The sequence below is a fragment of the Anomaloglossus baeobatrachus genome, chromosome 7 (genome assembly GCF_048569485.1).
Source record: "Anomaloglossus baeobatrachus isolate aAnoBae1 chromosome 7, aAnoBae1.hap1, whole genome shotgun sequence".
Lineage (NCBI taxonomy): Eukaryota > Metazoa > Chordata > Amphibia > Anura > Aromobatidae > Anomaloglossus > Anomaloglossus baeobatrachus.
The window spans coordinates 56,165,233-56,191,576 of NC_134359.1; the positions used below are offsets into that span (position 1 = coordinate 56,165,233).

At 45.0% G+C, this 26,344-nt stretch overlaps 1 protein-coding gene across 1 annotated transcript in view; it reads left to right on the forward strand.

Moving 5' to 3' along the window:
* Positions 1–26,344, forward strand: part of MYO3B (myosin IIIB) — a 544,035-nt gene that overhangs the window by 285,179 nt on the left and 232,512 nt on the right. The window contains 4 exon segments of the mRNA XM_075319688.1: positions 4,638–4,840; positions 14,911–15,009; positions 15,127–15,241; positions 18,022–18,148. Of these exon segments, the coding sequence (XP_075175803.1) occupies positions 4,638–4,840; positions 14,911–15,009; positions 15,127–15,241; positions 18,022–18,148 (544 nt within the window).

Below are 26,344 nucleotides of genomic sequence, written 5' to 3' on the forward strand. Positions count from 1 at the left end.
TGATAGGCATTTAATGTAAGGTTCACCTTAATTAGGCTTTGCATTTCTAACAATTCCTTAAATACACTTATTACCTTACCTGAATAGCATTTATTAACATGTAATGCTCATAACTGATTTTTTTTTAGTTTGTTGTTGTTGTTGTTGTTGTTTTGTAGCAGGACTGGTTTGATGAACTAATACGTTGACAAGATTGATGATCGGGAAGGGACTTAGGACAGTGTGTCATTATATACACTTTGCTATTGGCTATATCAAAGCACAATTTGTCCAGAAGGATGGATGTAAAGTACTAAATGCAGTATGTCTGAGATAGACAAGCTATTTATCATATTAAGATTAATGAAGGCTAAATGTTCCTTCTGACAAAATGACAGTGATGAGGCACGAGGCTGTAAGCCACTAACTCTATATTAGCAGTGCAGCATAAAATGGAGGTAGTGAGACGAAAGTGACATCACAAAAGGTCCACAAGCACATACGTTAGTGGCAAATTAATGGACACAATGTGGGACTTTCTATCACTAGAGGCGCACATTCAGTTTGGTGCCCCTTTCTCAGTGTCTTTTTTACATTACTCCACCATGTATGCTGTGCCACTGCTGCACCTCTTCCCTTCACCAAGCTTCTCCTGCCATGCCACTGCTGCACCTCTTCCCTTTACCAAGCTTCTCCTGCCATGCCACTGCTGCACCTCTTCCCTTTACCAAGCTTCTCCTGCCATGCCACTGCTGCACCTCTTCCCTTCACCAAGCTTCTCCTGCCATGCCACTGCTGCAACTCTTTCCTTCACCAAGCTTCTCCTGCCATGCCACTGCTGCACTTCTCCCCTTCACCAAGCTTCTCCTGCCATGCCACTGCTGCACCTCTTCCCTTCACCAAGCTTCTCCTGCCATACCACTGCGGCACCTCTTCCCTTCACCAAGCTTCTCCTGCCATGCCTCTGCTGCACGTCTTCCCTTCACCAAGCTTCTCCTGCCATGCCACTGCTACACCTCTTCCCTTCACCAAGCTTCTCCTGCCATGCCACTGCTGGACCTCTTCCCTTCACCAAGCTTCTCCTGCCGTGCCACTGCGGCACCTCTTTCCTTCACTAAGCTTCTCCTGACAATTCCACTGATGCACCTTTTCCCTTCACCAAGTTTCTCCTGCCATGCCACTGCTGGACCTCTTCCCTTCACCAAGCTTCTCCTGCCATGCCACTGCTGCACCTCTTCCCTTCACCAAGCTTCTCCTGCCATGCCACTGCGGCACCTCTTCCCTTCACCAAGCTTCTCCTGCCATGCCACTGATGCACCTTTTCCCTTCACCAAGCTTCTCCTGCCATGCCATTGCTGCACCTCTTCCCTTCACCAAGCTTCTCTTGACATGCCACTGCTGCACCTCTTCCCTTCACCAAGTTTTTCCTGACATGCCACTTCTACTCTACTTTCCCTTACCAAGCATGCCTTGCTCCACCATTGCTGCTCTACCCTCCTCATCCATGCTTGCCCCGCCATGCAACAGCTAGTCCACTTTCCTCCACAATTCCTGCCCCAACATGCATCATCACTCCATTCTCCACGATCATTAATGCCCTACCGTGTCCATGTTGCCCCCCTTTCCTCCACCAAACAAAGTGAGTCTGCAGCCAATGTAGTTAATCTCCGTTAATATTAAAACTGTAATCTATCCATTGTAACTAGTGCAAGTGTATCAGATGTGAAAGGTACCTTTCCGGGGCAGAGTTCAATTACGATGTAAAAGATGAGGTTGCATAAAAAAGGTAACATCTTAATCGGACAGGAGATAAAGATGCAATTCAATGGTAAAGTCTGGTATGGTAACAGTAAAAGTAACAAACTCTTGCAGGTTCTAGCTAGGCCACACAAACACTGCGTCGTCCCAACTCTTACAAACACAAATGCAACAGAAAACTTTGAAATACAGGATAAGTTACAAACTATTCTACGATCACAACTAACTGGCCTCTGCTATTCAGGCCATACGGCTACCACGCTCTGGAGGTGTACACCGGTAAAAGACTCATGTTACCACTAAGGAAGACCAAATCCGCTCCCAGGAGCTTGATACTGCAGCATCCGGGTGGCTTATCGGTGCGCACTCTCCTTCTAGAGAAGGGGGGGATTTCTCCTCGTCCACAAAACTGGGGTACTTGTCTACGCTAGATGGCGTCTCTTCTTGTCTTCGGGATCTCCGACCTCTTGAGTTTCCCAATCCAGTATTGGGTCGGCGGACACTAGGGCTCTGTCACGGTCTGACTTGCAGTCTCTCTCGCAGCCTGGCACCGTGACTGTCTCCCAACTGCTGTTCACAAGTAGTCTTAACTAGTCTCCCCTGTCTCACTCCCTTGGGCGATCTGACTTCTCCTGTTCCCACCCTAAGCTCTTCTCCTGCTATTTCTCAGCTTCCCACACTTTTTGGACAGGGTTAGTCCAATTGCACAGATCAAAGAGGAGTGCCGAGCTAGTCCATAAAACACAGAATATAGGGGTGCGGGGCACTTTCTCTTAAATTCATAGTGTGCTAACCATTCTTAGAAGGGACACCCCTACACCAGTGAAAAATACTGAGAACAAGTGTGGCACCCCTGAGTCTTCAGTCAACACAGGATACTTCACTTAAGGTGCGGTACTCATCCCGGGTATTGAGGAGGTCGGTGCCAGTTCCACATCCAAACATTCCATAAATACACAGCAAGTTGCCCTCCCCACTGGGGACCGGGTTAGGGTTGGGTCTTAAGGTTGCCACCAAACACTGGGGCTTCCACCCACTAGTGACAGGAACTCGGGGATGGGAGGAGCAGCGACTGGCTGAGATTGAGGAGCAGATTTACACGAGAGTCATGCCCTGACACAGGTTAGGGAAGGAAGCAAGAGAGCTTACCGGTGGAAGCTGTGGGACACAGGAGTAAATATGGTCACTGATGGGTGAACTTAGTTGCTCCCTCGGGGCCGGCGCAGTTCAGGGTACGGAGCCCTAAGGTGGCATATATTTCAAGTTGCGCCACCAGGATCCGCCGCACAGGGGGATTTCAGGTCCCTCTGGCCACCACAAGATCTCGGAGCACAGTAGCAACATAGAGCCCGGAGTCGTGATCACGGTCAGGCCCCAAATGGACTCGCACTGCCTGCAGACGGGACGGGAACTTTAACATCGAACAGGGGTCCCCAAGCACTTCAGGTCATGGGGAACCACACAGAAAGCGCAGGAAGGAACGGCCCACAATCCACAACACTGGCGGTGACCTCCAAATTATCCGGGATCGGCTGGGCCCATCACGGCAGAGACCGGCACTCCAAATGTGACAACCGGATCGTGAGTAAAGGACCTTGAACTGCAACCACTAAGTCAGCCCTTCATTGCCGGCGCTGGTGCCCCACGCTCCAGCGCCAATGACCACCACCAACCCCATCATCCTCCCTGGGGCCTTGTTCTGCCTGTGGGGAGTTGAACCATCCCGGCTGCGACCCCATCTGCCCCAGAGGGCAGCACCTGCAGCTAATCCCTGGCTGCACACCACAGGTGGTGTCACGAGACAACAACTCCCAACATCCTCAACCCCCTCATCCTCACCTCCCCACCATCATCCCATCCTCCATCCCTTCGTGGATACCTCGGAGTCACGAAACCGGGCAGAGCCACTCGTGACATCCCTGACCCTTGCCGGCTCGGTGACAAGTATTCCCCAGGCCCCGTGGGGTGCTCCACAAGCACCTTGGGCTTTGTGTTACCTCTCACTAAAATCACTAACTGGAGACCTGCAGTCACATGAACAAACAATGTCCTCTTCTTCAGACAATTTTCCACTAACTAAAATGCATACATATCTAACCTGAGCAATGACTCAGTGCAACAGTGGGACTACAAAGAAAACCAGGTCAGAAAGGGATGGACAGGCCTAGTGGCGTAACTTGAAGCTTGTTGGCCTCAATGCAAAATCTCAACCAGGTTCCCAACTATCACAGATCTTTAATAGTAAGGCCACGTGCACATGTTCAGTTTTGGGTGAGTTTTTTACCTCAGTATTTGTAGCTAAACCCAGAAGTGGGCGAAAAATATAGAAGTGGTGCCGTGTTTCTATTATACTTTTCCTCTGATTGTTCCACAAAACCTCACAAAATACTGAACGTGTGCATGTGGCCTAATAGTCTTTTTATATGGAGCAAAGGAACCTTTTGGACCCCCTTGGATCCTGGGCCTGGGTGCAATTGCAACCCCTGCACCTATTATAGATACGCCCTTGGAAAGGACCATTATCCAAACCTGCCTATCATCTCAGAAAAATCCAGACCCGAAAACAGGAATTACCAAAGCGCTTAGCAAACTGCACTCTACCATAGATTCCCAGTCCTCCTGGATTGCTTATACCTCACTCAGAAGACATCTTGAGGAAACATAGCAGTCCCCAACCACTTGTCTTGTCACTATCGCATACTAGTCATCCATATTTGTTCTCTAATGATTTTGCAGGGTTTGCTGCTCATCTAATGTGGAAGGCGGCAACACAAACCAGTATAAAATATGCCGTTGTTTAATCATCATTGGTTTTCTTTGGTTAGACTTTACGGTCACAAGAGTTTTTTGCGCGTAGGATCTTAACTAGTTAAATCCATTGTTGCGCGATTATTTTTCAGGCCAATAATAGAGCACTGCGGGAAAAGATCCTACAAGTTAATCCTTTGGTTGAAGCTTTTGGAAATGCCTGCACTGTAATCAACGACAACTCAAGTCGCTTTGGGAAATATCTTGAGATGATGTTCACACCTACAGGCGCAGTCATGGGCGCAAAAATCTCTGAATATCTGCTGGAAAAATCCCGCGTTATAAAACAAGCTGTGTAAGTAAGATATCTTCAAATATGGCGGCATTTATCCATATCATCGCCCAGGCATTGCTAAAATGTGTGTCAATAAAAAATTACGTATAAAACTTGATTCTACGTCTATGATAAGCCCATAATAATTACATTTAGGTATTTGTTTTTATATTAGCTGATTTGGTCTGAATTAAAATTAAGTTTTTGTTACGGTTTTACCCCATGAGGACAGCTCTCTTATTCTGCAGCTTACAGCATTATATTGTGTGTAATATGACGTAGAAGGTAATCGGGTATATACCACGCTGATACTCAATATTGTATTAATATGATTCCTTTATTGTTTGTACAGGTCTACGTGTTTCAGAGACATCCGTCTCCTTCCTCAGGACATCAAAGGAACAATATATCTTCAGTTCAGGAGGAGCCTCTATATATACATGGGTGATGCCACGTCAGTAGATCCGCCCGCACAATTCAAATCATGGCGGGACGTTCGACTGTTACATTATCGGTCATAAGAACATTCAAATTATACAGAAAAATAAATGCACAATTTTTAATCAATGTATTTCTGCGAAACTTTGCATTTATTTTTATGTATAATTTGAATGTTTTTATCCTGTAATGTAACAGTCGAACGTCCCACCATGATTTGATTTGTGGCGGGCACATCTACTGATGTGGCATTGTGGCGCCCTAGACAAGCCAGGTCGTCACAGAACAACACCAACACACCCCACACCCCGGTTAGGCACACCAAAGCTAAACACAAAATCCTTGTTGCCTTCCTCCAGGGGCTGATGTCCACACCAGGGGGGTGGGCCAGGCGGTTGGTCCCGCCCACCGAGGAGTTCACAGTCCTGGAGGTGGGAAAAGGAAGGGTAGAGAGAGAAGATTAGAGTTGGAAGTGGAAGTGAGAGGCGTGAAGTGGCAAGAGAGCAACTGTCTGACGGCGTCCGGGTGTGTGGCCCGGACGCTACAGCAAGTTTGGCAGACGTTGGTGACCGTCTGCAGGAGAGGCCGATTGGAGCGAACTGAAAGGACCGTGGACGGGCGGTGGCCTGGCGGTACCGGACCGGCGAGCAAAGAAAAGCCAGCACCATCCGGCAGGGCTTACGGACCCTGACAAGGCTAGGAGTCGCCGTCCAATTTGTCAAATCCGTTAGCGAAGGGAACCTCCTGGGTTTCCCAGCAGTCAAGTCCCGATAGAAGGCGACAGCTCAAACCGTGAAGGGAAACACAGTCACCGCCAAGGCTAAAGTTCCCAGGGGCTCCTTCAGCACCCATCCAAGCTGGGGAGCGGGTTACCGGTGGGAACCCATCGGAACCGGACACACTACACAGGTGCAGGGAAAGGCAGTCACCATCAACCTACCGGGAGCAGGAACCACCGCAGCCGTCAGTGGGCCCCGTCCATCCAGCCGTGTGTTTTACCAAGGACTGTGTCTTCGTGATTGGCTGAGTGAGTACTACCGTGCTGTGCGGCACAGCGCTGCCCCCGCGACCCTGCACCTCTCCAGGCCCCGTAACCCGCCTGCCATCCATCCCTACCTCCTTCACCGGGCCCCGGGACCACCAACCCCCTGCCCACGGAGGGGAGAACCAACATCCAAGCTGCTCCCAGTCATCGCTCCCGGGATCCCCGTCCAGAGCAGCGGTGGTGTCGCAACCTCACCACAACCGTGGGTGGCGTCACGGACAATAAATCCCCAAAACCATTCCCCTTTTCACTCACGGGCGAGGAACGCCGCTCGAGTCCCCGGGATCCGGCCTACCGCTCGAGCCACCACCGAGCAGCAGTAGCAGCAGCAGCCGGACCCGAGCAGTGGGAGAGCGCAGCGTCCCCTCCTCCGCTCGCGACAGCATCACTCATGTATATATAGAGGCTCCTCCTGAACTGATGATATATTGTTGCTTTGAGGTCCTGAGGAAGGAGACGGATGTCTCTGAAACGCGTAAACCTGTACGAACAATAAAGGAATCATATTAATACAATATTGAGTATCAGCATGATATATACCCAATTTCCTTCTACGTCATATTAGATACTCTGCATCTCGGGGCTGCGGCTGATGCCACCACTAGATGTGCTACATAGGGGTTGTGACTTTCACAACCTGAAAAGGTGAGTGTACCAGAATCCTTCTTTGTCTGACATCCCTATCGGGTAAGACCCTATTGCGCTCTCTCTTCCCCAGTATCTTCTCCTTGGAGCATTATTTTGTGGTGACTGAATTCCATTAAAAGGAATATGTCAGCAGGTTTTTGCTATGTAATCTCAGAACACAATAATGTAGGGGCTGAGACCCTTGATTACAGTGATGTATAACCTGCTGTTCTGCATACTGTCATTTTGGTACAATCACTGTTTTTGCTGCTAGATTTAGACGTGTTCAGATGTCATGGGGTGGCAAGGGCTAACAGGGGATCAGGGCTCCTAAACTGGTCCTCAAGCTATGGGGGCCCTAGCTGTCTCTGATCCCAGAGATACGTCTGATTGTGATGATGTCTGTGCCACCTGCCTACCCCTGACCAGTCCTGATCTAGTACCCCCTTCCCCAGAGGGTGGAGGGAGCCGGGCCGGAACAGTAGCATGTAAGGACCAACAGCGATAGGCAAACAGGGGAAACCAATATCACACAGCACGCTCACACAGAGTAATCAGACAATGAGTGATAAATAGGAAAACTAAAGCAGGGAGGAAATAACCAGACAACAGGAGGAATTCCACTGCACACCAAGCAACACGAAGTAAATCACCAGACTGGAAAACAACAGCACACAGACTGGTGTAGCAGAAAGCTATAGTCGGCAAAGGGAGACAAAGTCCTCCATCTTAAAATGGTGGGGAGTACCTGTGATAGGTCTCCCGAAACATGTGGTCCAAGAGGTAAACAGCAGGCTAGCAGAAATTAACTCCAGATAGCCCTATCACTAATGAGCCCACAGCTGGTCGACACCCAAGCCTGCTTGTGCAACTGAGAAGCACCAGAGAAAGTATAGTGAGACGTGTCAGAATCTGTGGTCTGAACAGCATCTGCTGCTGCCATGACACTCAGCGAGTTGAGAGAAAAACGCGGTGTGACTTCAGAATACTGAGCCCTGTATAACCCCCACACACACCAATGATCAGTAGTTTTCTCTTTAGGCTTTGTTGACAGAAAGCTGCTAATCAGTGGTGGGGGCAGGGATACACAGAGCAGGAGGACTAAGAGGCACAAGACACCTAGTCCTGTAATGATAATCTGCTGTTGATACAACACTAATTTTATTGAAACAGCAATACACAGCCTAATAAGTGATGTATCACTGGCATAGGGGTCTATGCCCCTACATCATGCTTTTCCCAGATTAGATAGCAAAAACCTTCATGGTAATACATACCGTAGCCAGGGTCATACTGATCCACCAGTTTTAGAGGAAAGTAGGAAATGTAAGGGGTCAAAAAATTAAAGCTGCCATCTATATGAGATAGTTGTCACACAAATATTTATTCGGTAGTAGCTATCTCTATTGGCTGCCCTTACCATTGAATGCTTGCCTTGGACTACCTTTCATGTATTTTCAAAGGGTAACGAATAGAAAGTTGTTGCCAGACACCTCTGGCAGTGACTTATCTCCCCTGAAAACAAAAGAATCGGCCATTGAAGTTACAATTGCCCTATTCTTCTTTTTACCGATATGATCTGTCTGGAAAATCGAGAGACCTCCATACACATCAAAAGGTGGGATGTTGCTGCAGAAATCAACAGTTTGGCCGACTTTTATCTAATGTGTATAGAGGCCCTGTTTCGAAGCCACTATTGAAGCCAACTTGCCAATCGTGCCTTTTTATAATTAGTCCACATACTGAATAACCAGTTAAACGTTATTGATGATAAGTTCTGTGTGTGCAAAGGTAACAACAAAGCCAACGAGGCACATACAAGATTCATATAATCTGTATGGTTGTGGGCTGTAACTTCAAAATGATGTCCTCTCTTGTGTCGGAGGAACGCCAGAGCGAGTTTGGCAGAAGTTCTTCGCATTGGTTAGGAAAAAAAACATCTTGGTCAGGGACCCCCTCCAGACAGTAGCATAGCTACCGTTCTTGACCTGAAGGGGGCGACCCGTAACTTCTGCTACCCATCATTGTGCCTGCCGATGTACGGTAGTTAAACTCTACGGCAGAGTAGGGAGAAATGGTCTCTGCTCCGCCACTCTCTGCTCTATAGGTTGCAGGTCACTGCGGCCTACAGAGCGACAGGTCCCGGGAGATAAGTGACACGACACAATTAAGATATCAGAGCCCCGGCATGATGACGTCACCCTGTCGGACTGACTTGGATGTGCCGCTGTCAGCTGGACTCGCCAGAGTTAGGTGAGTGTATGATTTTTATGGTAATAATGTGTGAGGGCAATTGTGTGGGGGGAGGGGGGACTGGTAAAGGGGCCCTCATAAATAGTGGGGGCTACTAAGGGGGGAGCTTATAGATAGTGGGAACTAATAGGGGGCACCACCTCATACATAGTATGGGGATACTAAGGGGCCCCTCAAACATAGAGGGGGCTGGCAAGGAGGCCATGATACAGCATGGGGGCTACTAAGGGGACCATGATACAGTGCATGGGCTACTAAAGGGGAAATTATACAGAGTGGGAACCACTAAAGGGGCCATTATACATAGTGGGAGCAACTAAAGGGGTCAATTATACAGCATGTTGGCTAATAAGGGGGCCATTATACAGTGCAGGGGCTACTGAAGGGGCCATTATACAGAGTGGGAGCTACTAAAGGGGCTATTATACAGAGTGGGAGCTACTAAAGGGGCTATTATACAGAGTGGGAGCTACTAAAGGAGTCAATTATACAACATGGAGGCTAATAAGGGGGCCATTATACAGTGCAGGGGCTACTGAAGGCACCATTATACAGAGTGGGAGCTACTAAAGGGGCCATTATACAGAGTGGGAGCTACTAAAGGAGTCAATTATACAACATGGAGGCTAATAAGGGGGCCATTATACAGTGCACGGGCTACAGAAGGGGCCGTTATACAGAGTGGGAGCTACTAAAGGTGTCAATTATACAATGTGGGGGCTACTAAGTGGGCCATGATACAGCATGGGGGCTACTAAATTGGCTATCATACAGTGTGTGGACTACTCTGGGGGTATCGTACAGTTTGGAGACGTTATTCTGTGTAGAGGGGAACTGTGGATACATCATACTCTCTAGAGGTATCTGTGAACCCAACATACTGTAGGTAGGGAAGCTACAAGCCCACCATACTTTGTGTAGGGGAGTTGTGGGAACATCATATTGTGTATGGGGGAGCTGTACAGGGGAAGCCTCAGGGGATATTATTAAATGTTACGTGGGCACTTATTATAGGGGAACTCAGGGTATTGTGAGGGTCAAATGGGCACACAGGGGGCATTATTACTTTCTAGGAGCAAAATGTGGGACCTGTTTCCTATGACACTTGCATATGGCATTGCTATATTGTAGAGGTTTGTTTCTTTTACTGTCGCGGGCGGGGAGGAGGGTGCCGGCACCGCGCTCACCCCTCTGCTCGGGTCCGGCTGCTGCTGTTGCTCAGTGGTGGCTCGAGCGGTGGGCCGGATCCCGGGGGTTCTCGAGCGGCACTCCTCGTCCGTGAGTGAAAAGGGGATTTTGTTGGGGAAGATTGTCCGTGACGCCACCCACGGTTGTGGTGATTTGTAGCACCACCGCTGCTCAATATGGGGATCCCGGGAGTGGTGATGCGGAGCAGCCAGGTGTTGTGTTGCCCCTCCGTGGGTAGGGGTTGGTGATCCCGGGGCCCGGTGATGGTGTGTGGAAGGGTGCAGGGCCTGGTGGGCACAGGGACGCAGGGGCAGCGCTGTGCCTTGCGGCACTGTGGTACTCACTCAGCCTGAGACGTTGACACAGTTTTACGGTAAACCACACGGCTGGAAAGACGGTTCCCACGGACGGCTGCACTTGCTCTCCCAGCAGGTAATGGTGATGTCCCTCTGACCTGCACCTGATGTTTCTAAGTTGGTAGCGATGGGTTCCCACCGGTAACCCGCTCCCCGGCTTGGATATGGGCCGGAGGAGCCCTACTTTGCCCGCAGACGCTGGCCCCGAGGAACTGGTGCCCTGGCGGTGGCGGTGTTCCTCACTAATGGTTGGACGGTTGTCTTCAATCGGGACTTGGTTGTTGGGGGATCGACGTCCCCTTCACTGACGGATTCGGCAAATTATGGCGACTCCTAGCCTTGCCGGGGTCCGAGAGGCCCCTACCCTGGTGCTGACTATCCTTCGTATACTGCTCCAGACCGCCGGCCACTACTCGACCGCGGTCCTTCCAACAACCTCCGAGCAGTCCCCCTCCAGACGATCACCGCTGTTGCTGACCTTGCTGACCTGTCCTGCACTTAGCTGGACTCACTTCAGGCCTTTCTACGTACACTTTTGTTCCTTTTCTTCCTTGCTCCACTACTACTTCACTTTCATTTAGCTCCTTTACCACTTCCTTCAACTCCTCCCTCCAAACTCTAACTGCTTGTTTACTCCTCTCTGTCCCTAGCTGGACTGCCTGGTTCTTCCCGCCTCCAGGGCTGTGTACTCCTCGGTGGGCGGAGCCAACCGCCTGGCCCACCCCCTGGTGTGAACATCAGCCCCTGGAGGAAGGCAACAAGGATTTTGGTAGCTTTGGTGTTCCTAACTGGGATGTAGGGTGTGGTGGTGCAGTGACCTGCGACCCCTGGCTTGCCCAGGGCGTCACATTACTATCTAGACTAGATTGCACAAAGGATGCATTATTACTATGTAAGGGGCACAGTGGTGGCATTATTATGTGGGGCGGTAAGAGGAGTGCTATTTTTGTACCACAAAAGGGGTGCAGTAATAGGGACATATACAGCAGCAGTGGTTCAGTATTGGGGGTATCAGTCGAATGAGGAGTTTGTGCAGGTTGGGAATAGATGGGGACGATGCTGGTAACATGGAAAGTCAAATGTGCCTTTGTTGTATTCCCTGTAGACGAGTCTGGGCTAGAAGAAGTTGTCATGTCGGTCTGGGCAAGCCCCTTTTTACACCGTTACCTCCACCTTTATGGCATTCACCTGGAAGCCCCTTTATGTAGCGAACATTTGGCAACGTAATTATCATAATGCATTGATCCAGTCGTTGCTTGTCTTCTGTAATGTAACGTTTACAAAATGGAAATCTGTTATTTTTAGTATTCTTCGAGCACTGTATGGAGTCGTGTAAATGATTTTTTTCCTCGCAGCAGAATAATAATGTTGTAATAGAAAAGGTTAATGAACCGCAGCTAATGAAATAATGAGCCCGAAATAAAACAGTATCTGAGTTAATTTTGCATATTTTAAAGTTTTACTGCAGCAACATAAAGTACAAGTTATTGCGCTGGCTCTAATTGTTGTTAAAGGAGATTCGCAATGCTCGGGAGAATACATTGGGTGATCAAAATATGGTCATTTTATGGAAATAAGAGGTCTGATTGTAGCAGGGAGAAAAGAATGGTCGACTGGGATCAATTAGAAAATAACAATGTGCAATGGGTCCCAGGGACAGGACAAGGATGAAGGCCCCGTCACACGCTACGATATATCTAACGATATGTCGGCGGGGTCACGTCGTTAGTGACGCACATCCGGCATCGTTAGAGATGTCGTAGCGTGTGACACGTCCGAACGACTGTGAACGAGCAAAAATACTAATCTTATCGTTGCTCGTTGACACGTCGTTCATTTTCATAAAGTCGGTCCTCCTTCTGCGCGCCGGTGGTTCGTCGTTCCCGAGGCAGCACACATCGCTCCGTGTGACACCTTGGGAACAACGAACACAGCTTACCTGCGTCCCACCGGCAATACGGAAGGAAGGAGGTGGGCGGGGTGTTACGTCCCGCTCATCTCCGCCCCTTCGCTTCTATTGGCCGGCCGCTGTGTGACGTCGCTGTGACGCCAAATGTCCCTCCCCCTTCAGGAAGAGGATGTTCGCCGCCCACAGCGAGGTCGTGAGGGAGGTATGTACGTGTGACTGGGGTTAACGACTTTGTGCGCCATGGGCAACAAATTGCCCGTGACGCACAAATGACGGGGGCGGGTGCGATCGCACGACATATCGGCGCGTGTGACGGCGCCTTGAGGCAAGGAAGATGTCTGTCCATGGTGCGATAGTAAATGAAGTGTCAGGCTGCGTTAACATGTTGTGGTCACATTGCTTACAATGGTTTTGCGCTGTTCATAGTATGGTAAAATGTATCTGGTAACATGATAAAAAAAAATATCTAAACTTTCTTTTTTTGTTGCCAGTATTTTCGACCTGTACATTTTTTATTTTTTGCATCAGTGGAGCTGTATAAGGGTTTGTTTGTTACGTGTTGTACTTAAAAGGAACCTGTCACCATGTTTTTACCCTATAAACTGCGGCCACCACCAGTGAGCTCTTATATACAGCGTTCCAGAATACAGTATATAAGAGCCTAGGCCGCTCTGTAGAATGTAAAAAAAGACCTTTATTATACTCACCTAGGGGGGCGATCAGATCCAATGGGTGTCGCTCCGGCGCCTCCTCTATCCTGTGCAGTCCAGTCACCTCCCTCCTTCCCAGCCCTGTGTGGATAATGCGTCCTATGTCATCCAAACAGAGTCCTCTATTGCGCTCCTGCGCACACGCACTTTAATCTGCTCAGCTGCGGGAAGAACAAAGTACTGTAATGCACAGGCGCGAGGAAAGGTCAAAGACTGCCGCGCATGCGCACTACAATACTTTGATCTGCCCTCAGCTGTACAGATCAAAGTGTGAGTGTGCAGGAGCGCAATGGTAGCCTCTCTGTGGATGGCATAGGACCCATCGTCCAGATGTGGCTGGGAACGAGGATGGCGACTGCACAAAATAGAGGATGGGCCGAACCAAGGCAAGTGACGCCCAATAATAATAATTAATAATAATAATAAATTTTATTCATTTACATAGCGCTATTAATTCCACAGCGCTTTACATACATTGGCAACACTGTCCCCATTAGAGCTCACAATCTAGAGTCCCTATCTGTATGTCTTTGGAGTGTGGGAGGAAACCGGAGAACCCGGAGGAAACCCACGCAGACACGGGGAGAACATACAAACTCCTTGCAGATGGTGTCCTTGGTGGGAATTGAACCCAGAACCCCAGCGCTGCAAGGCTGCAGTGCTAACCACTGAGCCACCGTGCTGCCCGATTGCCGCCCAATTGACCCGACCGTCCCCTAGGTGAGTATAATAAAGGTCTTTTTTATGTTATATAGATTGGCCTGGGCTCTTATATACCATATTCTAGAATGCTGTATATAAGAGCTCAGTTATAGTGGCCGCAGCTTATAAGGGAAAATCCTGGTAACAGGTTCCCTTTCATGTTTTAGTCTCCCTAGGGGACTTGAGATTACTTACACTAAATAATGTAATATTACAGAACTGAAGTACAGTATATAGAAAAATTCCGATCTACTATGATACCACTCAGATCAAGATTGAAGATGTCTCCGCAATTTTGCATGGACCACTCAGTCCTCAAAAAATATCACAAACAAGTAAACTGTCCCATGGATTATAGGCAAAAGTACTAAAAAAAAGATGGATCACACTCACATGTGAAAAACTGGTGTGTGAATGAGCGCTTGCAATGAAAAGTCACACATTATAAAGCTGGAGACCGTTAACACAGAATAGTGACAGTAGATTATGGAGATAGCTCACCGCTTCCACTACTCTGCAGAGTGGCCTCTGACCAAGCATGCCTGCGAAACGCTCCCATAGAAGTCATTAGGTCAGTCTCTTCCTGAGGTTTTGCCCAGTATCCTGCTGTAAAGCAAATATCTCGAAGTGCTGTTTACAGCTACAAAAGTTGGCTATTCCAAAGAACTTGTAATAAATGAAATATGCAGTCATAAAATTATATCCGATTAGAAATAAATTGTTTTAGGCTCTTGTTTTAATTAGTAAAAAAAAAAAGGTAATTTTATTATTCTCAGTACAAGTAACTTAATCAGTGTGATAACTCCTGGGTTCTAGGTTTGGTCCATTTTCCATTTACAGTTTATGTTTTCCATTTCCTTCAGGGGTGAGAAGAATTTCCATATATTTTATTACATATATGCTGGTCTTTATCATCATAAAAAGCTTTCAGAATACAGTCTCCCGGAGAGAAAGCCTCCGAGGTAAAAAAAAAATAAAAATCTATTTGCTACATCTTCTGATTTTCTTACAGTTAATCTCTGTTTATTTGCCAATTTTTTTTATTACTAATCTTTTTATTTTCCTTTTATTACTAATAGATACATTGACAATGAAACAGGTTCAGTCATGCAAGATATTATCTCCAAGGAATCTTACAGAAGACAATTCGCTGCAATTCAACATTGTTTTAGGATTATAGGATTTAGTAATGACGTGAGTAAAAACGGGGGCTTGAAGAAGACGTTTTATACACATTTACCTTTTACTTATTTGGAATTCTATAAAATGTTACAATATATAGAATTTTATTTTACCTTTTTTTTAGTCGTGATTTCTTCTTTAAAACTATAGGAACTTTGCAATACAAAGTTACTTGGAACTTATTATATATTAAACTGATATGTTTGTTGCATGTTGTACTTAAAAGGGATCCTATCTGTCACGATTCCTTTGTGCCGAACATTCTATATTGTTCTGCCATGCTCTCCTGCAGAGCCGGTATATGTTGCCTATGGTGCAGAGTGTTTTGCACTGGGTTTCACGCTGGTCCTGGGAGGTACTCTCGCAGATGATTCTCATTCCCGGTGATTGCTCTGCCTCATTAGGGAGTGTGTTAGCTCAGGACACTGCCAGTTGTACTTCCTGTTTACAGTTGTACTTCCTGTTTACAGTTGTACTTCCTGTTTACAGTTGTACTTCCTGTTTACAGTTGTGCTGTTGGCTCTCGTGGTGCTCAGTGTTCAGATCTAAGGGCTCATGCGCACGTAACTGCTGAATAATCTGCAGCGATTTGACAGCACATGTGCGCTTCAAATCGCTGCAGAAACACTGCATAATGGATGCAGTTTTTTTGTAGAAAAAACCTGATTTCATGCGCTCGGGATGCTGCCCCCACCATAGGCAGAGTGGGAGCTGCATCCATAGCGCACGGAATAATTGACATGCTGCTTTTATGAATGCACGGATTTGGGTCAAAATTTTAGCACCCAAATCGCTGCGATCAAAAAAGCATCGTGCGCACGTATCATGCACAATCTACATAGAATGTGCAGGGGACGCAGGACGCATGTATTTACACTGCAGTGCTATACGCAGCGTAAATGCATGGAATTACGCAACGTGCACATGAGCTCTTGGGCTAATAGTTTTAAAGTTATGGTGAAAAATCAACAAGTGGACATTTAAAAAAAACCCTCCAAAACAAAATAGTAAATAGAGGCTAGAGAGAACGGAGAGGAGAGTGTAATTGCAAGCTTTCATTAAAAGAAATGTGTCATCAGGAAATCCACTGATTCAGGATTTTATATGTTTTTAACTTATTTTTTTAGTTGTTTTTATTTTCTTATCACAAACTATCTAGTAAGAAAAAAAAATTATATTAACCTGATACTTGCTATTGGGTAAGGTCATTATGATGGGAGGGGGAGGAGGTGAGCTGTGACATCACATATTATGAATGGTGGCTCCTGTGTTAACTACTGTAAATAGAGATGTTATCAGTCATTGTACAGGAGGAGGAGGTGAGCTGTGACATCACACATGAATGGTGGCTCCTGTGTTAACTACTGTAAATAGAGGTGTTATCAGTCATTGTACAGGAGGAGGAGGTGAGTTGTGAATTCACACATTATGAATGATGGCTCCTGTGTTAACTACTTTAAATAGAGATATCAGTCATTGTACAGGAGGAGGAGGTGAGCTTTTACATCACCTATTGTGAATGGTGGTTCCTGTGTTATCTACTGTAAATAGAGGTGTTATCCGTCATTGTACTGGAGGAGGAGGTGAGCTGTGACATCAAACATTATGAATGTTGGGTCCTGTGTTAACTATTGTAAATAGAGATGTTATCAGCCATTGTACAGGAGGAGGAGGTGAGCTGTAACATCACATTATGAATGGTGGATACGTTGTTATCTACTGTAAATAGAGATGTTATCAGTCGTTGTACAGGAGAAGGAGGTGAGCTGTGACATCACATAGAATGATGGATCCTGTGTTTACTTTAAATAGAGGTGTTATCAGTCATTGTACAGGAGAAGGAGGAGGTGAGCTGGGACATCACCTATTGTGAATGGTGGATCTTGTGTTATCTACTGTATATAGAGGTGTTATCAGTCATTGTACAGGAGGAGGTGAGCTGTGACATCACCTATTGTGAATGGTGGATCCTGTGTTATCTGCTGTATATGGAGGCATTATTTTATTCTAATCCTGTCTGTGATGATTATGAGACTACTGAAAAGTCTTATATTGAGAAAATGCCAACAAATTTTGCAGCTTATTTTTCCTACTCCCCATCTCCTCCATTGTCAGCCGATGCGATTATCACACTGCACTGGGATGTCATCCGAGTGGAGTCCGATGTTTCTCTCGTACCCATAGACTTGTATGGGTGCGTGTGACACTTCTCTCGCTGACAATCAGAGCATGCTGCGACTTTTCGCTCATCTAGAATCTTGATGAGTAAAAAGCTGACCATCTGCTCTCCCTCATTGAATAACATTGGTCCGAGTGCAATGAGAGATTTTCTCGCACTTCACTCGTCCGAGTGTTGGTCATGGGTTGAGGTTACTTGAAAGTGTAAGAATGAAGGATGCTGAATTTATATCGTTTATTGGCTGCAAAAATCACAAATGTCTCCAGATGCAAGTATCACTGGCATATAATTTTGCCAATTAGGCAACATTCCTTCTGCTGCGAGAATCCAGCTTGAATCTCAATAGCATGGCTAATCTGTACATATCATGAGATATTTTGTATATAGCCACTGGCGTACGTTTTATACCTATTTGTATAAATTCTATACTACATAACATTGGGAGCTACTGGGAGGTTCCAATTAGGCATTCTCTGCATAAAGAAAACATATGTCTTCCTGACACTTAGCAATTACCACTGAGACGTAGTTTATCGGGTTTACGATATTTGTCTTTTTACTGTTCATTTGTAGAATTAATGTCTATTGTGTTCCATTCACCTTTAATTAACAGGAAGTCCATTCAGTGTACAGGATTCTGGCCGGAATACTGAACACCGGGAACATCGAGTTCACTGCCATATCTTCTAAACACCAAACTGACAAAAGCGAAGTTCCTAATGGAGAAGCCCTAGAAAATGGTATAATCAAATAGCTAATAGGACGCATATACAACAGACATGAAAGTATTCTTTACCAACATGACTAGTGAGATATTTACAGTGCCTACAAGTAGTATTCAACCCCCTGCAGATTTAGCTGGTTTGATAAGATGCAAATAAGTTAGAGCCTGCAAACTTCAAACAAGAGCAGGATTTATTAACATATAAAATATAGAAATGTGGCACTCCTTCTATAGTCGCTGGTGCTTGGATAGGGTCCCACCCCAGATCAAAAAATTGAAAAAAATCCAGCACTCAAAGCATTCAACTGAAATTGTTTTATATTTTATTCATTGATCTGTGTAATTATTAAAGACGTTTCGGTCATCCGACCTTCATCAGTTTACACTACAATAAAAAGATACATAAAAGATTTTTAAGTATACAGAAATAATGGCATTATACAATCATGGTAACAAAAAAAAAAAAAGGCAGAAATATTCACCACATTGTAATGCATGAATCATGAACTATGATATACAAAAAATGTCAACAAAAAGACAAAAGTGAAGAATCTGTCAGTTGAGCCGCTTCACTAGCAGATATAATGTCCACCTAAAGATATAATTGAAATACAGATAAAATGTAGCATAATAGAACCATTATACAACAAAAGGGGAACCAAACAGGAAACCCAAAAATTTATCCAAAAATGTGTATCTTGCTAATATAGAAGGACAAAGAGCCTAAGCACCAGCACTGAGACACTATTCTACTCTAATAAAACAGACAATACACAGAAATACCAAGCAATGGACACTCACCAGAAAGGGTTCTGTAGAAATGTATGAAAAAGCTGGACCAGAGGAAAAAGCTGCCCGTCCGGGTCTGCAGTCAATGTAATCTGACAGTCCAATGTCCAGATTTAAATAGACCGCTCAATTAGCTCATTAACAAGTTACAGAGCGTCACTTCCGGTCCGGAGACCGGAAGTGACGTCACGGAGTGTCACTTCCGGTCCGAAAACCGGAAGTGACGTCACCGGCTGGCAATGTGTAAATCCTGATGGTTGGCAACTGTAGACATACACAGACAGCCACTCCTCACCGTGGAACGTCACTTCCGGTCCGCAAACCGGAAGTGACGATCCTGGTTGGCAATATGTAAACCAGATGATTGGCAAGCGCTAAAATTGCGCTGACTGGCAATGTCCCCTTATGCAATAACCATGAAATGAGGGTAATTAAGCCCAAAATAGTGTAATGAATAAGAGACGCTATGGGTAACATTATTTGAAGACAAATTACCTAAAAGGTCAAATAAAAGAAGAAATAGAAGAAATAAAATGAGAGGACTAAGGGAATGGTGTATTTATTCGAAATCAATTTAATAATTTTTAATTATTTTTTAATTTTTTATTAACTATAATCAACCCTAGTAAAAAAACAGGAAAAAAGAAAAAAAGAAAAGAGAAAAGCTAAGGGGAATGTACATAAGAAAATGGAGAGAGGGGGAGGGGGGTGGGGGGGGAAGGGAAAGGAAAGGGGGTGGGGATTGGCAGGGGGGGTGGGAGGGGGGAGGAGGGGAAAAGGGGGGGGAAGGGGGAAGGGGAAGGGGGGAGGGAAGGGGAAGGAAAGACTATGGAAGAAAGGGATCAAGGGAAAATTAGTAATGTGTAAAGAAAACTAAAACTAGGGAAAAAGCAGGAAAGAGGATTATGTTAAGAAAGAAACAGAAAGAAAATTATAGGAAAATACCTAAAGGGACCGGCCATCATCAAGTCAGTGATCAACTCCTCTGAAAAAGATAATAATAAGTAGGCATAAATGAATGTAAAGCTATAAAAAACTAGAAGTATCGAAATCACGATTAAGGCCTTTGGGCTCCAAAGTCTGAAGAGTAAAAATCCAATACGCCTCCCTTTGTTTCAATTTTTTAACCCTATCACCTCCTCTTCTATTTGGCAAGACCTGCTCCAACACCTGGAACCGTAATTGACTAACACTATGTCCCTGTTTATGGAAATGAGATGGAAGAGGTAAAGTCAATCTCTCGCACCTGATGGTGGATTTATGTTGTGATATACGTTCCTTAACAGTCTGGGTGGTTTCGCCTACATAGAGTAGGCCACAAGGACACTTCACTACATATACAACATAAGATGTCTCACAGGTGAAAAAACCTCTAATTGGATAACCCCGACCACTGTAGGGATGCAAAACTCTATCACCTTTCAACACATTACTGCATTGGGCACAATTTAAACATGGGAAAGTACCACGTCTCTGGGTATAAAGATGAGTTTGAACGGGTCCAGTCACACCGGCGCCCACATCAGCTCTCACCAATTTATTACTGAGATTGGACGGTCGTCTAAAACAAGGAAGAAAAGCATTTGGTCTGAACTTCAATTTGTTATACAATATGATTTACATCATATCAATTTTTTAGATGTCACTGTTACGAAATTAGAGAATGGACATTTACAAACTGATTTGTACATAAAGTCGACGGACAGGAATAACTTACTCGCATATGATAGTTGTCATCCCAAGGCCATGAAGAATTCTATACCTAAGTCCCAGTTTCTTAGGGTACATAGGATTGTTAACCAACAAGAAATTAAAGATACCAGATTACAGGAGATGAGGACTAAATTTCTGGCGAGGGGTTATCCACAGGAGGTTTTGAATAGTGCTAGTGTGAATACCGAATCTTCTATTGGTAAGGCTAGAGATAAACGTTTGGCTTTCGTTCATACTTACCATCCCTTCTCTTACAAAATTCATAAATTCATCAGAAGTCATTGGAACATCTTGCGTAAAGGGTACCCTGAGGTGGAAGAATTTAAATCACCTTTTCTTCCTTGTTTTAGACGACCGTCCAATCTCAGTAATAAATTGGTGAGAGCTGATGTGGGCGCCGGTGTGACTGGACCCGTTCAAACTCATCTTTATACCCAGAGACGTGGTACTTTCCCATGTTTAAATTGTGCCCAATGCAGTAATGTGTTGAAAGGTGATAGAGTTTTGCATCCCTACAGTGGTCGGGGTTATCCAATTAGAGGTTTTTTCACCTGTGAGACATCTTATGTTGTATATGTAGTGAAGTGTCCTTGTGGCCTACTCTATGTAGGCGAAACCACCCAGACTGTTAAGGAACGTATATCACAACATAAATCCACCATCAGGTGCGAGAGATTGACTTTACCTCTTCCATCTCATTTCCATAAACAGGGACATAGTGTTAGTCAATTACGGTTCCAGGTGTTGGAGCAGGTCTTGCCAAATAGAAGAGGAGGTGATAGGGTTAAAAAATTGAAACAAAGGGAGGCGTATTGGATTTTTACTCTTCAGACTTTGGAGCCCAAAGGCCTTAATCGTGATTTCGATACTTCTAGTTTTTTATAGCTTTACATTCATTTATGCCTACTTATTATTATCTTTTTCAGAGGAGTTGATCACTGACTTGATGATGGCCAGTCCCTTTAGGTATTTTCCTATAATTTTCTTTCTGTTTCTTTCTTAACATAATCCTCTTTCCTGCTTTTTCCCTAGTTTTAGTTTTCTTTACACATTACTAATTTTCCCTTGATCCCTTTCTTCCATAGTCTTTCCTTCCCCTTCCCTCCCCCTTCCCCTTCCCCCTTCCCCCCCCCTTTTCCCCTCCTCCCCCCCTCCCCCCCCCCTGCCAATCCCCACCCCCTTTCCTTTCCCTTCCCCCCCCACCCCCCTCCCCCTCTCTCCATTTTCTTATGTACATTCCCCTTAGCTTTTCTCTTTTCTTTTTTTCTTTTTTCCTGTTTTTTTACTAGGGTTGATTATAGTTGATAAAAAATTAAAAAATAATTAAAAAATTATTAAATTGATTTCGAATAAATACACCATTCCCTTAGTCCTCTCATTTTATTTCTTCTATTTCTTCTTTTATTTGACCTTTTAGGTAATTTGTCTTCAAATAATGTTACCCATAGCGTCTCATATTCATTACACTATTTTGGGCTTAATTACCCTCATTTCATGGTTATTGCATAAGGGGACATTGCCAGTCAGTGAAATTTTAGCGCTTGCCAATCATCTGGTTTACATATTGCCAACCAGGATCGTCACTTCCGGTTTGCGGACCGGAAGTGACGTTCCACGGTGAGGAGTGGCTGTCTGTGTATGTCTACAGTTGCCAACCATCAGGATTTACACATTGCCAGCCGGTGACGTCACTTCCGGTTTTTGGACCGGAAGTGACACTCCGTGACGTCACTTCCGGTCTCCGGACCGGAAGTGACGCTCTGTAACTTGTTAATGAGCTAATTGAGCGGTCTATTTAAATCTGGACATTGGACTGTCAGATTACATTGACTGCAGACCCGGACGGGCAGCTTTTTCCTCTGGTCCAGCTTTTTCATACATTTCTACAGAACCCTTTCTGGTGAGTGTCCATTGCTTGGTATTTCTGTGTATTGTCTGTTTTATTAGAGTAGAATAGTGTCTCAGTGCTGGTGCTTAGGCTCTTTGTCCTTCTATATTAGCAAGATACACATTTTTGGATAAATTTTTGGGTTTCCTGTTTGGTTCCCCTTTTGTTGTATAATGGTTCTATTATGCTACATTTTATCTGTATTTCAATTATATCTTTAGGTGGACATTATATCTGCTAGTGAAGCGGCTCAACTGACAGATTCTTCACTTTTGTCTTTTTGTTGACATTTTTTGTATATCATAGTTCATGATTCATGCATTACAATGTGGTGAATATTTCTGCCTTTTTTTTGTTACCATGATTGTATAATGCCATTATTTCTGTATACTTAAAAATCTTTTATGTATCTTTTTATTGTAGTGTAAACTGATGAAGGTCGGATGACCGAAACGTCTTTAATAATTACACAGATCAATGAATAAAATATAAAACAATTTCAGTTGAATGCTTTGAGTGCTGGATTTTTTTCAATTTTTTCAGGATTTATTAACAGATGCATAAATCTTACAAACCAACAAGTTATGTTGCTCAGTTAAATTTTAATAATTTTTCAACATAAAAGTGTGGGTCAATTAGTATTCAACCCTTAGATTTAATATTTTGTGGAATAACCCTTGTTTGCAATTACAGCTAATAATCGTCTTTTATAAGACCTGATCAGGCCGGCACAGGTCTCTGGAGTTATCTTGGCCCACTCCTCCATGCAGATCTTCTCCAAGTTATCTAGGTTCTTTGGGTGTCTCATGTGGACTTTAATCTTGAGCTCCTTCCACAAGTTTTCAATTGGATTAAGGTCAGGAGACTGACTAGGCCACTGCAACACCTTGATTTTTTCCCTCTTGAACCAGGCCTTGGTTTTCTTGGCTGTGTGCTTTGGGTCGTTGTCTTGTTGGAAGATGAAATGATGACCCATCTTAAGATCCTTGATGGAGGAGCGGAGGTTCTTGGCCAAAATCTCCAGGTAGGCCGTGCTATCCATCTTCCCATGGATGCGAACCAGATGGCCAGGCCCCTTGGCTGAGAAACAGCCCCACAGCATGATGCTGCCACCACCATGCTTGACTGTAGGGATGGTATTCTTGGGGTCATATGCAGTGCCATCCAGTCTCCAAACGTCACGTGTGTGGTTGGCACCAAAGATCTCGATCTTGGTCTCATCAGACCAGAGAACCTTGAACCAGTCTGTCTCAGAGTCCTCCAAGTGATCATGAGCAAACTGTAGACGAGCCTTGACATGACGATTTGAAAGTAAAGGTACCTTACGGGCTCGTCTAGAGCGGAGACCATTGCGGTGGAGTACGTTACTTATGGTTTTGACTGAAACCAATGTCCCCACTGCCATGAGATCTTCCCGGAGCTCCTTCCTTGTTGTCCTTGGGTTAGCCTTGACTCTTCGGACAAGCCTGGCCTCGGCACGGGTGGAAACTTTCAAAGGCTGTCCAGGCCGTGGAAGGCTAACAGTAGTTCCATAAGCCTTCCACTTCCGGATGATGCTCCCAACAGTGGAGACAGGTAGGCCCAACTCCTTGGAAAGGGTTTTGTACCCCTTGCCAGCCTTGTGACCCTCCACGATCTTGTCTCTGATGGCCTTGAAATGCTCCTTTGTCTTTCCCATGTTGACCAAGTATGAGTGCTGTTCACAAGTTTGGGGAGGGTCTTAATTAGTCAGAAAAGGCTGGAAAAAGAGATAATTAATCCAAACATGTGAAGCTCATTGTTCTTTGTGCCTGAAATACTTCTTAATACTTTAGGGGAACAAAACAGAATTCTGGTGGTTTGAGGGGTTGAATAATAAATGACCCTCTGAATAAACTTTTCACAATTTAAAAAAAAAAAAAAGAAATAACATTCTTTTTTGCTGCAGTGCATTTCACACTTCCAGGCTGATCTACAGTCCAAATGTCACAATGCCAAGTTAATTCCGAATGTGTAAACCTGCTACATCTGCAGGGGCTTGAATAGTACTTGTAGGCACTGTATATCATTTACGTTGAATAGATCCCATAGAGTGCCATTTTACATGCTTTATTGCTACTTTTGAGATTGTTTTAACTTTTACTCAAGTATTGTTTTTTATATCTTAAAGGGGTTTTCCACTTTAAGAAAACTGAACTTCAAACACTTTTATATACATACTAGCTGTAGCACCCGGCGTTGCCCGGGATAGTAACTGTCTCTCAGTTTCTCTCCCTCTCTCTGTCTCTCTCAATCTCTTTGTCTGTCTGTCTCTTTTCTTGTCTGTCTGTCTCTTTCCTTGTCTGTCTCTGTCTGTCTCTCTATCTCTTTCCCTGTCTGTCTCTCTATCTCTTTCCCTGTCTGTCTCTCTATCTCTTTCCCTGTCTGTCTCTGTCTGTCTCTTTTCTTGTCTGTCTGTCTCTTTTCCTTTCTGTCTCTGTCTGTCTCTCTATCTCTTTCCCTGTCTGTCTCTCTGTCTCTTTCCCTGTCTGTCTCTTTCACTGTCTGTCTCTTTCCCTGTCTGTCTCCTTCCCTTTCTGTCTCTTTCCCTTTCTGTCTCTTTCCCTGTGTCTGTCTCTTTGTCTGTCTCTCTATCTCTTTCCCTGTCTGTCTGTCTCTTTCCCTGTCTGTATATACATTGCAGAACAAACGGAGGAGGTACCCATCAATCTTCCCAGATCCAGTGCCATTTCGCCGCTGCACCTGTCAACATCTAACATTAACGCTGCAACCAGTCATTGAGCTTGGTGGCTCATGGGGTATACTTTGGAAGAACCACTACATTTCAGTAATTCTCTGCATCTGTGATGTAAGCTATCAACATAATGTCAACACTGCAGCCAATCATTCAGCTCGTAGGGTCATCAAGTCTACTTTGGCAGAGCCACTGAGCTCAGTGATTGACTGTAGCAGTGAAGAGAGTTGTTTACATGATGTCACACCTACAGCAAAAATACTGAGCTTGGAGCAGCAGTGGAGAGGTGGCACTGGACCCGGGGAGGGGTAGTTTTATCTGTTTGCGTTATATATATATATATATATATATATATATATACACAGTTAGGTCCAGAAATATTTGGACAGTGACACAAGTTTTGTTATTTTAGCTGTTTACAAAAACATGTTCATAAATACAATTATATATATAATATGGGCTGAAAGTGCACACTCCCAGCTGCAATATGAGAGTTTTCACATCCAAATCGGAGAAAGGGTTTAGGAATCATAGTTCTGTAATGCATAGCCTCCTCTTTTTCAAGGGACCAAAAGTAATTGGACAAGGGACTCTAAGGGCTGCAATTAACTCTGAAGGCGTCTCCCTCGTTAACCTGTAATCAATGAAGTAGTTAAAAGGTCTGGGGTTGATTACAGGTGTGTGGTTTTGCATTTGGAAGCTGTTGCTGTGACCAGATAACATGCGGTCTAAGGAACTCTCAATTGAGGTGAAGCAGAACATCCTGAGGCTGAAAAAAAAGAAAAAATCCATCAGAGAGATAGCAGACATGCTTGGAGTAGCAAAATCAACAGTCGGTTACATTCTGAGAAAAAAGGAATTGACTGGTGAGCTTGGGAACTCAAAAAGGCCTGGGCGTCCACGGATGACAACAGTGGTGGATGATCGCCGCATAGTTTCTTTGGTGAAGAAGAACCCGTTCACAACATCAACTGAAGTCCAGAACACTCTCAGTGAAGTAGGTGTATCTGTCTCTAAGTCAACAGTAAAGAGAAGACTCCATGAAAGTAAATACAGAGGGTTCACATCTAGATGCAAACCATTCATCAATTCCAAAAATAGACAGGCCA